The sequence below is a fragment of the Labrus bergylta genome, chromosome 7 (genome assembly GCF_963930695.1).
Source record: "Labrus bergylta chromosome 7, fLabBer1.1, whole genome shotgun sequence".
Classification (NCBI taxonomy): Eukaryota; Metazoa; Chordata; class Actinopteri; order Labriformes; family Labridae; genus Labrus; species Labrus bergylta.
This window is the reverse complement of record NC_089201.1, coordinates 16,745,827-16,761,371: the sequence shown is the minus strand read 5'-3', so window position 1 is coordinate 16,761,371 and position 15,545 is coordinate 16,745,827. Positions and strand designations below refer to the sequence as shown.

Below are 15,545 nucleotides of genomic sequence, written 5' to 3'. Positions count from 1 at the left end.
CGCGACCGTTGGTCACATGTCGCGGAGCAGCCAATCAGAGCGCGTCTTCAAATTTTGAAAGATGGGCGTTACAGAGAAGGGGGGGGGAGGTTCGAGGCGGCGTTACGTCATCTGTGGCCGAGCAACAAACTGGCGCGAACGCGTGCCTTTCATGTGACCGCAGTCAAACAATTACATTAACCTCGAGACAATGCGCCCATTATTTAGACAACACGATCACAAGAGCCGCCAAACATAAAAAAAAAAAAAAAAAGATCACAGTCACAACTCACCACAACCCCCTTCTGTTCGCTTTAATTAAGATAAATCATATCTAAGCCAATAATGTTATGCCAATAAAGCCTGATTTTTTTGTAGTAAAATATCCCAACCACCCACATGAAATCATAATTTAACTCCACTTTCCTATTTGTCCATAGAAAGACGGAATTTATTTACTAGACCTTACAATATATTTGGTTTAAACAAAATGAAACTACAGTATTTGCACTTTAATCAAATTTAGGTTGATGAAGTAATCGTATGTTTGACATAGGTGAAAATAGTGATGCCACCATGATGTGAATATAGCCCACTGAACAAGTCTCAATATGCATCCAGCTAAATAAATTATTAAAACAAACAACATTTTACACAAAAAAAGTAGTCAAGGTCTTCATGAACTTTTATCGGATGCATGAAGGCGGCTGGAAAAGTTTTGATTTTGCAAATCAAAGCCACTTAGCTAATAACTGGTTACTGCAGGTTACCAGCAAGATTCTCATAAATTAAATTCAAGACTTTTTAAGGTCTCTTGATATAAAATTTAAGGCTAACATCACAGCAATAGAGGCAACAGTAATACAATTACAACAACGGTGTATTGGATTAAAACCGTTATTATTTTTCTGGTCTTCTGTAGGATTAAAATAATTAATTTGACAACGAAAGGTCATGTAAGACTTTTGAGGCATAGTTTGGGTAGATGGCTGTTCATCATGAGCCTGGATTTGCCCAAGGTTTCTGCCTCTTAACAGGAAGTTTTGTCTTGCCATTGTAACTTTGCTAAAGTGTTAAGTGTTAAGATCATGATGGATTAATATTGGGTCTTTATAATATAACAATGAGTAAGGACTTTTTACCTGTTCTTTTGTAATATTGGATAACAAAGAGTAAAGTCTGATACCTACTTTTTGTGAAGTGTCTTGAGATAACATTTGTTATGAATTGGTGCTATACAAATAAAGATTGATTGGTTGACTGAATTTGAAAATCTCAAAATTTGAGAGTTTTGGATACCCTGTCCACCACTATTATTTAGTCTCAGTCTAACACAGGAGCACATTGAGTGAAAGACCAATTCCACCATGATGCACCACAGGAAGTCATCCCTGCCTGTGTGTGTGTGTGTGTGTGTGTGCAATACTCTTTACATCATCTCTACTGTGCAATATTGAGATTTTGTATAAATTGCAGGATGACCCTCATGAAGGCCAAAAGCTGAAACGCATTGGTCTAATTAGTTAATAAAGTTGATCTTCATACTACAAGTGTTGCTTCGACCTCTTCAAGCCCTTCACTCTTCATGCACCTGTTGGTGAAGTTGTGCCACAAAATCCCGCTCTGCTTCTTCAGTATATAAATTCCATCTATGTATCGCACTTATTGCTTTATATTTCTGTTTATAATCCTTTATTTTCTTCTTCTATATTGTGTACAAGAGTGATTGTACTGCCCCCTGGGATTAGTTTAGTATATCTGATTTGGATTACGTGAACAATGGATCATATTCATATATAAGATCTTTTTGTTTGAATGGAAAACAAACAGATAATTATAGCTCTAACTTAAGTGCAGAAGTTTATTTAAACGTATATCTTGTGTCTCAGTGAAGTGGGATCTTTGAAGAATATTTAAAAAAAACACTTGAGTTAACGTGCAGAGTTCCTTAAAATGTGAAGAGTACTTAATCAGCTTCAATATCTTCTTTTCATACGAGTTGCTTTAAGCTAAAAAAAGTTAGTTTTTTCACTAATGGTGGAAACATTGTTTAACTGAACCCAAACTCCCCAGTGTGCTTTTAAATGTTCACTTATCAGTTTGAGCTGTTAACACCGACTGATGATAGCACAGATCCAAATCTGCACATCTACTCTCACCTCCACGCAATAAATCAATATGAACTTATAGCATAATTAACCCTTCACTGAATATCTCTTCTCAGTCTTCGTGCTTAAGGTGTATTTAAAGTTTACATCTGTGCAGAGGGGACTTGAGCAGTATATAACAGGGACTCAAAATCAATAAAAATCAAAATGTCACACTTTTCTTTTAATTAGAAATAGCATTAGCTGTACACTGCACTGTGCACCATAAACATTAGAAAGCATTTCACTCCCTCTTCTTTTTGGTTGAGGGATAAAATAGCATAGCAGAACTCCAGTTATCAAATTTCTATGTACACATAAAAGCTAAGTTCTTTTGTGGAAAAAAAAAAAAAAACGAAAAACAAATCATGGAGGAAGACTCGTGATTTCTCTGGTCAATAAAAGTCCACTTGAGAAGGATTTGATCCTTAATCATAGTCCATAATGAGTCCGTCAATCATCGAGGCCCGGCGACTCTCCTTGTTGTATCCTTGATGCTATTCTGATGGCTTCCTCCAGCGACGGCTGATCACTGAGCTGCAGATGAAAAGAAAACAATGCAGGTAATATAAACATTGATTGACACACTGATTACCTCTGTTAATCGGCCACTACTGCTGGTGTATTCTATTTACACTTCCACCTCTTTAAAAAGACAATACGGCCTCTGACCGTGACTGACTACTTTACAGGCTGCTGAATTATTGATGACTGTCACAAGGGGGTAAGAGGAGGAGAGACAGTGTTAGCTTTGTAATTTACATGACAGAAAAAGCAGAAAAGGTGTTGATGGAAACACTGATCTTTAGGATAAATTAAGGGATAAGAGATCTGCATCCAGGTAGCAGTTCAGCACTGGCGTGCACCATCTAAGCATTAACTCAAACATGACCTAGTTTGAATTTAATGTCTTTTTCAGGACTAGGGCATTTAAGGTGACACACCAGCTGAGATATCTCCAACATATACAGAAGTTATAACTTAAATCTTACACCTAGCTCCTAGTAGGTGGAAAGCCCTCTGTAAAATACAGTTGTTATGATGTGTCATTTTGAAAGGTGAGATAACTTAGATGAGGAGGGGCAGAGAGTTTTACCAGCTGTTTGGTGTCAGCAGGGATAGATTAGATAGATTAGATACCTCAGAAATATGATCATGACTTTAATTTCTAATCAAAGACATTTTCCAACGATTGAGTTTTGTTTAATTACCTAATGTTACCGTAACCTTTTAAACTAGCTCTGCTGTAGATTAAAAGGTGTAGGCTCAATCATAATCCTTTGTCATATTTACAAAGGGTGCCTGTGTTGTCGTCGCTGTTTGTGGATTGACATCAGTTCAGGGAAATTAAGTCTGTTCAGAGATGACTCAGTATGAGAGGTTACACCATAACAAACAGCATTAGGAAAAATGCTTTTCACTGATTGGTCACACGAAGTTTAAACATCCTTTCTGCGAGAATGTTTATGCTAGTTTGGACATTATGCCTTACTGGCTAACAGGAACCTTACTTCTGAGGCGTTTTTGTTATTAAAAATGGTCCATTTGAGCCCAACTAAAGTTGTCAAACTTTTAGATAACTTGATACTTTTCAAAAATGAGATTTAAAATGATACAATCTCCGTTAATCTAGTGACCGACTGTCAAAAAGTACCAAAGCTTTCTGAAAAAAATACAGATTTCCAGCCAGATTTTTTTATCAAAAGGTTCCTGTTAGCAAAAAAGAAAGCACTGTCTTAATTTCTCAAAATGTTGCAAATGTAGCTGTACAGGAGTTGGCTATTAAAAACAAGAAATTACCAAATATGGGTTTCCTCTGACTTTTCTTTCTGTTGCCATGGTTTTGAAACGGGTATCAACATGGTTTAAACCAGATAAGTACCCTCTTCTTTAGTGATACACTTTGCACTGGTATCAAAGTAAAACAATTAAAACGACTATCTAAAAGTACTTTCATGTAAAACGTGCTTCCCTGTTCTGCAGAGTGAGCGCTGGTGGTCATCAAGAATCAGGATTACATGCAAACTCACACATCGTATAGTTGTTACCTTTTTGTTGAGTTTGATTGATCCCTAATCGAATGCACCAGCAGGGGAGCAGAAACACACCTACACCCCCTGAGCTCAACCCCACCTACCCACGATCTCCAGTTAGGCCTTTAAGCTAACAGCTCAACAGGGTGGGATCTGGGGACGGATTATCTGGCTAACATAAATGCCCCCCCCCACCCCCCACCCCACCCCACCAGACTGAAACTTCTGTCAGTATCATATAAACAACAGGGCACTGAGAAGTATCACTGAAGTCTGCAGGATGAACCCCTAACTGATCCATCTCATGTAATGTCTGCGTTTGAACACCATGTAGGAGCGGATGTATTCACACGTTTAAACTAAGTCTCCGTCTGGATACCAACCTGCACAGCGATGTGAGTGCCATTGGAGGTGGCCAGTAACGTGACAGGATGTAGGTCGTCCTGTTCTTGGCCGTAACTCGCCTCCTCCACCGTTTGAAAGGCGGCCATGTCGGGCGTCATGATGGCCACCTGAGGGAGACAAAAAAAATAAAATAATAAAGCTCATAAATAAATAAAGACTTAAACATCTGCTTTGGTGTTGGGACACAGGTCAGTTTGTGAGCACATCTGTTGACACCAGAGAAGTGCGCTGTAGGTCTGAAGAACACGCTACAAATGGACAGAAACTAGAGTATCAGGAGTTTGTCCTAAAGCCAGCTGCTGTATCTAAAGCCTACATCTACATAAACAGTGCTTTAAAAGATTTATTTTTGGGCTTTTTACGCCTTTATTTTAGCGATAGGACCGTGGATAGAGTCAGAAACTGGGGAGAGAGAGAATGGGGAATGACATGCGGAAAAGGAGCCACAGTTCAGATTCTAACCCGAGTGCCAGATCTCAAGGACTTGTGGTCCATTTCATCAATGAAGTCGGAAATTGCGAGTTACCGGTCTGATAGGTCATCAGGAGCATCACCCTGAAGTCAAAACTTTGGAGCAATTTTATCAGTCTGAGTTCAAATCCAACATGGCTGCTACGTGCATCAACAGTATACACTAAAGTGTTTATCAGCAGCTTATTCTTCTTTTTGTGTAATTAAATCAATCACACTGATAGTATCGTGTTATTTTCACACTCAAACCATTACGTAGTGTGTTGTTAAATGTGACGCTCCATTAGGCCTCTGTAAATCGGGCGACCATACTAACGGCTAGGCTAACGGCGCCCCTGTCTTATATTATGATATAGGATTATGAAGATCACTTTTTTGAAAACTGAAAAGTCTGTGTCACCTTAAACTCTATAGTCCTGAGTTTAAGTTCCATAGATAGATAGATAGATAGATATACTTTATTGTCTGTGCCAACAGAGACAGAAATTCTCCTTTGACAAGGCTCGAACAATAAACACAACTTACATAAAAAACAGAAAGTGCAGTACATTAAAAGAGGACTTAAAAACAACAGTTTCTAAAAAGGGGGGTCTATTTGATTTTGTTCAGAATGGTTATTGCAGAGGGAATGAAGGATTTTTTGTAGATGTTTTTCCGGGCCAGAGGGACTTTGTAGCATCTGCCTGACTGGAAGGATTTTCCACCAGAGAATTTAAGCTAAAGAATAAAAAAAACTCTAGACAGAAGAACAAACATGAGTGACACAAAAGTTATTGCAAATATTTACCTGTTCATCTGAGCCATCTGTCGTTACCATCGTGACAGAGTGAGTACCTTGCGTGGTGAGTTCGTGGGCCGGGATGGTTATGGTAGTGCCTTCGTGGGTTACCATGGTGATTGTGCCACCCATGGCTTGTAGGTCCGCATCTGAGATGCTGACCTGATGTGAGACACCGAACAGAGCGCAGAACTGTGAGTGTCACTTCATTTTGGTACTTTTAAATTTCACATAATTTCTGGTAGTGATTCGCTGCATTCCATTACCTGCTGCTGCGTTCCGTCCTCTTGCGTTACCAAGGCAACGTGCTGATGACAAGCCATCTCCGAGCTCTCGACAGGAACCTGCTCCGAGCCGGAGTCTTCAGCATCAACCACCGCTGCTGTGTAGCTGACGTTTGGGTCATCAATGGCATCTGAAGATCGAAAGATTTGAGATTCTCAGTTTTATTTGATAATTTTCTTTTCAATAAATTTACTAGCGCTGTTAAACGAATACATTCAGTTGTCCAATAGTTAATCCCCTTTTTAAATTAATTTTTTTCCTTTTTTTATTTTTTATTGTTGGGCTTTTATTTTGAAATGTTGTACTTTTTTTAAGCTGAGAGAACATGACTTGCAGTTTGAATTCAACCCTGCTTTTATTTTGAAATTAAGTAAGTACTTCTCTTGTAGATCAATGGTTACAACATTAACTTGACCACAGAAGAAGGAACTCATTAAAAACAGCTAAAAGAAAACGATAACAAAAGGTCAACGTGTGATGTCATGAGGTGGATATGACTTTGGACTCGTCAGCTGAGCTGTTGGAGAGTTTTTTAAAGTGAAATGAGACATTCAAAGATGCAGCAGTGTCGTTCTTTTACATCACTGAGACTACAGTCAGACACTGAGGAGGACTATCTACAGTGCGCCTACAGGGACGAAACAGCATTAAAAAAAATGCAATTTAAAATATGTACCTTAAAGATATATGTAGATTCCGCCACCATGGGGCTCTCAATCAATATAACAATAACAAAAGATGATGTTGAGGCTAGCAGGGAATCATGGGAGTTCTCTCTGCGGTTGTACATTTATTTTCCCGTCTATTGCCGAATTGTTGCAGCTTGATATTCAGGCTTCTTCGCACACACACTTTCTGAACATGATTCTATTACACGGACCTGTTGGGGGTTCAAAGTAGGCCTCCTGCTCCTCCTCGATGGGCTCTGTGTCGTTGTGGGCAGTGCGTTTGTGCATGGCGAGCGTTGAGATCTGCTTGTAGGTTTTCCCACAATGGTTGCAGTTGTAAGGTTTGCAGGGCGTGTGAACCACGTGGTGTTTATAAAGGCTGGAGTATTCTGTGAAGCGCTTTTCACAGCCAGGCACTGTACACACGTACGGCTTCTCTCCTGCAGACCGACAACGGGAGGACACATTTTAACTTCATGTCAGTTCTCACCACAGTGCTTAATTACTTTAGATACATTTATTTCTAGCAAACAGATAAATAAGAAGCTAAATACTCGACTCACCCGTGTGTATCCTCATATGGTTCTTGTAGTTGGTTGCACTGGCGAACGAGCGCCCACAGCTCGGCTCGGAGCAGTAGTACGGCCGTTCCCCTGTGTGTGTTCGGATGTGAACTTTGCGGATGTTTGAGGTTGTAAACGACCTGCCGCAGCCTTCGACCGGGCATTTGAAAGGCTTTTCTCCTGCAGATAGGGAATGATATCGTCACAAGGGCTGCATAAAAAAACAAAACTGAAATTGTTCCTTTATTTTTCTGATCATATGAACCAGACTTTAGGGGCGCTGGTGGCGCAGTGGTTAGTGCGCAAGGCCCCCATGTATGGAGGCTGTAGTCCTCCAAGTGGGCAGCCCAGGTTCGAATACCACCTGTGGCTCCTTTCCCACGTCATACCCCACTCTCTCTCCCTTATTTCCAGCTCTATCCTCTGTCCATTCTCTCCATTAAAAAGCCCAAAAATAAATATTTTAAAAAAATGAACCAGACAAGTGTACAAGTGTTTGGTCAAGTGTACTCGGAACCAGGCCTGGGTCCCTAGTGTGAAACCACCTGAAGAACAACCAGGCACAAATATCCAGCTCATGAAACCTCTAGTTAGCTTTTCACGGCTCATACTATGTTCTTCCTGAAACCACTGGTGCATGACTCCTGCCTGGTGCGCGCGCGCGCGCACGCACGCACGCACGCACGCACGCACACACACACACACAGGTTTTGTACCTGTATGGGTTCTCGTGTGCTTTTGAAGGTCTCCAGAGGTTTTGAAGGACTTGCAGCAGTTCAGCTCTTGACATCTATATGGCTTCTCCCCCGTGTGTGTGCGTGAGTGACTCTTCAGTCCATACCCTGAAAAAGAGACGGTCGTTAAACATCTCATCAAGCATTGATTCTGGTTCAGCTTTCCTTTTTATCATGAATTACTCGGGAAATCTAAAGAAACCTGACAACATGTTTGCTTGATCTCTTTGTACTTTCAATTATGTATTGTGACTAATTAATAAGACACTATACTTAATACAACAGAAATATGAAACGTTCTCCGCAGTTACCTGTTGCAAACTTCCTCCCACAGCCGGGATAATCGCAGACGTACGGTTTGTCTCCTGTGTGGGAGCGTTCATGTACCTGCAGGAGAAACAAACAAACATGTAGCTGGTATCAAAGGAAAAGGCTGCAGGGGAACAAAAACAATCCCACATTTGGAGTAGGCAAAAGCAAAGCAGCACATCATTTCTGTGCACACAGAACACCCACGCTGTTACCTTGAGATGGTGTGCAGTTGTGTAGAGTTTTCCACAGCCCTCGTAATCACAGCGGAAAGATTTCTCGCCTACATTTGAGGCCCGACTTTGCCTGTTGTCTTGACCCTGTAAGACAATCTAAAACAAACAGAGAAACAAACAATATTTAAATCGGACACCGATTAAAAAATATCAACAAAATCTACTCTTGAAGAGATACTCTACCCGCATGTGGACGCCGTTGTCTGCTTCCACTCTGCCGTACGACCCCAAGGGATTTTCAATGTTCTCCACCTGACAGAGACGAGAAAGGACGCTTCATATCACAGTGTCCTTTGTCTGAGTAATTAACATTCAGAACTTGAGGAATAACACTTAAATGCCAGGTTGCTGTTTTTAATAATCATGACGTTTTTTAGTCTTTTTTTCCCCAAACAAATTTGTCAAATATTCACTGGTTCCAACTTTTTAAACAGGCAGTACATAAACTCCACCACCAGGGGGCTCTCAATCAAAACATTAACAAGAGATGTAGTTGAGGCTGGAAGTGAATCATGGGAGTGATTCTCTCTGCTATATAGATAAAATCTGAATAATTAAAATCGATTTGACTTGTTGCAATACTCTTTTCCAGCAGAGGGCACTATCTAATTTTTTACTTCTATTGTTTGACATCAATAGCAAAAGGAGCACTTATCAGAGTTTTTATTAAGAAAAAATACACACACACAATTACTTCATAAAGAATAATAAGGGAAATGGATTGTCAAGAGAATTTAAATAAAAAATCATATTTATAAATAAATTGACTTCAATCTCATGTCTTTGTAAAAATGGCAAAACCTCAATAAATCGTGATAAAAAAAATATTGTCCCACAGTCTGATGATACTAATCGTGATTTGAGTTTATTGTTGTATTAATATTCTGAACACATGAAAACTTTATTAAGACCGATGCCGACCCACTACAGTACAGCAGTATATTTACCTTTGTGGTGTACTGCTCAAGCACGCTGATGGTCTCGGGGTCGATGGCTGTGGCCTCGGCCTGCAGGTCTGCGATGGTGCCGTCAGCCTGAATGGCCAGGATGGTGTTGGACTGGGGCATGTGCACGGTGTGCTGGATGTAGGCGGTGCTGCCGTCCTCCAGCTGCACCTCCTGCAGGCCGCTATGGTCATAAGTATCTGCACAGAAAAGAGGAGGAGGTTAACATGGAGGCACTGAATGAGGAAACAGGGCTTAGGGTCCAGGATGAAAACTGTTGAGAGAATTGTTTATATAGGCAGTGATGCTCCCTAAACTACTGTTTGACGAACTCATTGTTTCACTTATCTTTAAGAGAAAAGTTTTTCTAAATCGGTTTTCTTTGAGCAAGAAATACAAACAGGGTACCGAGTAAAATCCCTGATTTTCATGCACATGTAAAATACCGTACTTTATCCAGTCATTTCCAGACTCTTTAAGTATTATCTGTGCATTAAGACCATTTCTATAAATGCAAAAAAGAATGAATATAAAATTTAGACTAGTGACTCCCAAAGAAAAGTGCAAAAGATCATTTAGGATAAACTAATTGTTTTGTTAATGGCGTTTTGTCGCATTGGGAAATTCAATTATTTTGCATTTAAAAATTAAAACAGTTAGGCTTTTATTTTAAATTGTTGTAGTGTCTTAAACTGAGAGTTATCAACTTGCTGTTTGATTTTAACCCTGCTTTTACTTTGAAAAAAGTATAGTTCTTCTGGTAGATCAAAGGAGCTTTATTATTTGCCATGAACTAGTTAATGCTGACAGCGTTAACAAATTGTATTCTGTATTTGGTTGAATTTAGTTTTGCTTTCATAGATCATGAAGACGTATCAGTCTTTATTTCAGTTCATGTTATAACCAGTTAAAAACTCCTCACAGCTTATATACGATTTCTCATGTGAGTAAAGAAACGTGCAGAAAGAGGAATAAACTCAAAATGCTTCTCGTGGACACGATGCTGTTGGTGTGTTTACCTTTGGGTGTGTGAATGTACGCTGTTGTTCCATCTTCCAGCTGCACTGCTTGTCCGTCTTCGAGCTGTAAACTATCTCCTCCTAAAAACAGAAAAAAGGAACATGCATATATAAACTGCACACAACAAAACAGTAACAATAACAAAGTCTAATTATATCCAGTTGAAATAAATGAACGCTTGTCAGTATCCAAAATACAACAAAGAACATATTCTGTGTGTCCTAAGAAGGAGCAGGGATTTGTGTCTTACCTGCTTTAGGCATGGACACATGCTGAACGTAGGCAGCAGAGCCGTCCTCCAGCTGGATCACCTGACCGTCCATGATCTGTCCGTCTGAAAAGGCGGCTTTGGTGTCATGTTGGATGTACGCTGTGGATCCATCTGCAAGAGTGACAGCCTGCAGGCTCACCGTGTCCATGGTGTCCATCTGATCTCCGTCTGGGAATCGATTTGAGAATGAAATATATTTACTGACGGCTTAAAGAAACAAGAAAAATCATGTTGTGGTTATTATAAGATCATGCGACAAACGTAAATCAATGCTAATGACATTGAGGTGTTTTATTCCTGACATCTAAAATGTGTGTTTAAACTGTTTATGTCCTTTTGATTCCCAGGTTACGGGGCATATTACATCTTTAAGAGCTCACCTGCCACAGTCACGGCCTCTGTCAGACAGAGAGTAACCGGCTGCCCGTCCGCATCATGAAACTCAGCCATTCCCTGCGAGTCCCGGTTTATCTGGGCTAAGAGCATGCTTCAGCTGCTGGAGGGACACAAGCAGGAGACAAATTTCAAAATGTCAGAAAACACAGACACACACTGAAGATGAAGATGCTCTGCAAGATGGTACAGCTAGTGATGCACTGAGGGAATAAGACACGCGCCAGACGACGCTCTGTCGACCAACAGTGATGGTAAGAAACCCACAGGGGGGCGGACAGGGAAGGAATAAGCTCCTGAAAGTCCCTTTCATTTTATTTTATTGATCTCACATTTCTGCAAACATACACAGGCATGGGAATTATTTAAAGTCATTTGATTAAACATGTGAATTTAGGAATTTGCAACCTATTAGCACAAACAGAATGCAATAATTCAAGGCTTAAAGCTTTTTATGTTCAGTGTAAATGCAGTTACTGGTCGTTTTGGCTCTGTAGGAAGTTGCCAAGTCCTGCTGGGAAAGGAAATCAGCCTCTTCATAAAGCTTGTCAGCAGACGGATGACATGAGGTGCTCTAAAATCTCCTGGAGGAGGGCTGACACACCGATCCATGTCACTGATCAAGAAAGATCGTTTGGTGTTTTAAATACTCTCAACTCGCACAGTCACGCTTTGAAGACAGACTGAACAGCAAGTGTCCACAAATCGTCTCCATCAAGACGCTCAGACGGGATGGAACAGCTCCTTCTATATGATCAAAAGTACAACTCTTACACTTCAGTTGTTGCTGCTTCCTGTTTGTATGAGAAGCCAGCACACAGTTCAAATAAATGCATTTGGCATAACTTGTATGCTTTTTTTTTTGCTCTTTGAATAAGAAATGTTTCCTGCAGCTTTGTGTAACCTTACACTTAATACCTACAACAATAACACTAATAATCATGATTTAAAAACATATCTGTGCATATGTATCAGAAACTGAAAAAAGTGAATCGGTGCATCTCTAATGCAAAGCTGCATTGATGCAGTAATTTGTGCAAAAAGGGCGTAAACCAAGTATTGAGTGCATTAGAGAAAATACGAATCAAAAAAGGTCCAAATTCTGTATTATAAATTAATTATTGTGATGAGTCCAAATCATCTAGATTAAAACAAAAAAGGGCTAGAAAACATTTCACTTTATGTGTAATGAATCTAGAATATATTAAAGTTTCACTTTTTGTATTAAATTACTAATAATACATGAATGATTTCTTCACACGACACGTAGATGTGGTCATCACTGACTTTAATGCTACTTACTAAAAAAAACACATTAAGAGCCCTGACATGTGTTGACTAATTCATTAAAGGGTTAAGTTAAGCTGACTATAACTTTAAAGATATTTATTGCACGATGCCTTTAATGGTTTTATTTGATCATTACTCTTATTATTTACAGTCTTATTCAGTGTTTTTTGGCGGCTTGGTGTTTTCAATGTGGGGCTAGCTGAGTGTCCGTGTAGCCTTTAAGTCCAAACATTGTGACTTAATAATGACATGATCTCACAAACACTGGCTGTGTGGTCAGATAGCACAAACACACACACAGAGACACACACACACTGACTGACTGACTGACACCTCTCACGGAGCTAAAGCCGCCGAAACGAGATGTGACAGGGAGGCTAGCTGCGATGCTAACAGCGGTGCTATCAACCTCAAAAAAAAAAAAAAAAAAGCGTTGTCACGACTTTTCAGCGATCATCAGCGAAATGTTTTAGTCATAATGTACATAATCGAGAGAGCACGGGTATCTAAAGCGCATGTTTTAAATGTTAGGATGAGTCTGCAACAGCTGGAGAAGCTAAGGCAGCTACATGATGAAAAGCTATGAGCCTCTTTTGTCGACGCAGTTATGAAACAAGAAGCTCATTAATGTTAACTTCAGCGTTTCCACTTCGCTTTACACGTTTTAATGTCAACTTAAACAGCTTTTCCCCATTCTTCTTCTCTATTCCTGCCGCGGCCTGTCACTCCCACTCGCAGAGATGGCTCTGGGAATAATGCATACTGGGTAAAAACCAATTTATATACGAACCTCCGACAAAATTTCCAACAATTCCTCCTGTTCGACCACCATGCACCAGTGCAGGAAACGCTCGGCGATGTCCACACACCGGGAACATGTATGACAGCACAACCCCCTTCCACATGAGGCCCCCCGCCCATGCGCGATTTCCCACACGCTGAATGGTCAGAGAAATCACAGCTCGCGTTCCTATTGGTCAGCCGAGCTCGCATTCGAGTGTGCGCTGCTGTTATTCAGATTCCAGGGCCCCTGGCAGACGCCATTCCGCGTCAATTTTCGTATTGTCTCCGGCTTTTCGCTGAAAATGCTCGACGTAGTCTTGGAAAATAAATGTTTAAGCTTCAACACAAGACGACGGTCAATCCGGACTTTGGATAGCAAACCTCGCTATGCCGCTGGATACAGCTGAATTTGTTTTTTCGGCAACATAAACAGTGATGTGTGGGTCGATTTTTCGGCATCCATGTTGAAAACAAGGTCGTGTGGGAAAAAAGGGGGAATATGGGCAATGCAGTGAAGAGAGGCTGGAAGGATGAAATGTCCAGTGGACACATGACAGAACAGACTACAAAGAGCATCAGCTCTAAAAGAAGACAATAACACCATCTTCACATAAGACAGGATTTGTTTTACATTAGATAGATAGATGCAGGGCCATATAATATAGATATATATGATATAGATGTATACAATATAGATATATGATACAGAGATATATGATACAGAGATATATAATATAGATATATACAATATAGATATATATGATATAGATATATACAATATAGATATATATAATATAGATATATAATACAGATATATACGATATAGATATATATAATATAGAGATATATGATATAGATATATACAATATAGATATATATGATATAGAGATATATAATATAGAGATATATAATATAGATATATAATACAGATATATACGATATAGATATATATAATATAGATATATATAATATAGATATATACAATATAGATATATATGATATAGATATATACAATATAGATATATATGATACAGAGATATATAATATAGATATATACAATATAGATATATATGATATAGATATATACAATATAGATATATATGATATAGAGATATATGATATAGATATATATGATATAGAGATATATGATATAGATATATAATACAGATATATACGATATAGATATATATAATATAGAGATATATGATATAGATATATACAATATAGATATATACGATATATGATATAGAGATATATCATATATATCTATCTATATCATATAGATAGATTTATATAGATTTTTTCCCATTTTCAACAGCAAAAATGATCACAGTAATCCTCTTCTGAAGGAAAGATGAGATTTTTGTAAAAAAAATATATATAATATTATCATATATGTAGTCTAAAAAAAATCAGCAAAGACTGTTGTCTACAAGGGTTACCAAAATGGACACAAAGTGAAAGTTCTTCACAGGAGCTTTCATAAGAAATATGACAAAAACATAAAAATAGCCTATTATTTTGAAAAATAAACGAAAAGTGACATGAACGAGATAAATCAAGATGAGTAATCAAACAAGAGACAAAAATATAACTTCATTAAAGATTACAGGTTTTTTTTTTACCTTAAATGTTATATCTACATTTTTATATATAATGTTATATATACATATATTGTTACCCTTTTAACTTAGGCATATATTGGCAACATTTAAATCTTCTCAGTTTATTATTTAGGACTAAAATAAAGAAGTGTGACATTAGGATAGTATAGTACTTTATTCCCCAGAGTGGAAATTTGGGCGTTGCAGCAGCACAGACAAGAGGGTCATATACAAAATACAAATTTAAACAGAATAGATTAGATAAGATAAATAAAAATAGGGAGTATATACAAGCGCAAAATGAATGACGAAGTTAATTATGCATTAAGGTAAACATTAAGGTTCATCATCAAATCTTAAAGTTCTGACTAGACGGGCCACACTGAGATGAGTAAGCGAATGCCAATCGGCCTTCCTGGATGTTGTGCCCCACAGTTTGAGAACCAATGCCCTAAAATCATTCAAACTAAATCTTGAAATTACAAAATGACGTTTTGTCAATGAAACACAAAAACTGTTTATCAGTATTAGGCTTATTTCTTCACATCACGAGGCTGAAAATTCAGCTGACCAACTAAAATTGGTATTTCAAGCAACAATTGTTTCTGTTGAATGTTTATACAGCTGAGTTT

At 38.7% G+C, this 15,545-nt stretch overlaps 1 protein-coding gene across 3 annotated transcripts; it reads right to left on the bottom strand.

Moving 5' to 3' along the window:
* Positions 1-2,289: 2,289 nt before the first annotated feature.
* On the bottom strand, positions 2,290-13,779 carry znf143b (zinc finger protein 143b). Of its 3 annotated transcripts, none has more exons than XM_020636531.3 (15): positions 13,317-13,779; positions 11,224-11,336; positions 10,823-11,011; positions 10,572-10,652; positions 9,556-9,752; positions 8,792-8,860; positions 8,588-8,704; positions 8,375-8,450; positions 8,046-8,171; positions 7,330-7,509; positions 6,979-7,206; positions 6,080-6,228; positions 5,823-5,975; positions 4,543-4,671; positions 2,290-2,663 (listed from the first exon to the last, which is right to left on the bottom strand). In XM_020636531.3, the coding sequence occupies exons 2-15, from the start codon at positions 11,327-11,329 to the stop codon at positions 2,580-2,582; spliced, it is 1,884 nt and encodes a 627-aa protein (XP_020492187.1). In that variant the 5' UTR covers positions 11,330-11,336; positions 13,317-13,779; the 3' UTR covers positions 2,290-2,579. The 3 variants fall into 3 exon arrangements, with proteins under 3 accessions (XP_020492187.1, XP_020492185.1, XP_020492186.1); XM_020636529.3 differs by having other exon boundaries at positions 11,224-11,339; positions 13,317-13,778; XM_020636530.3 differs by lacking the exon at positions 13,317-13,779 and adding an exon at positions 11,714-13,276 and having other exon boundaries at positions 11,224-11,339.
* Between the last annotated feature and the right edge of the window lie 1,766 nt (positions 13,780-15,545).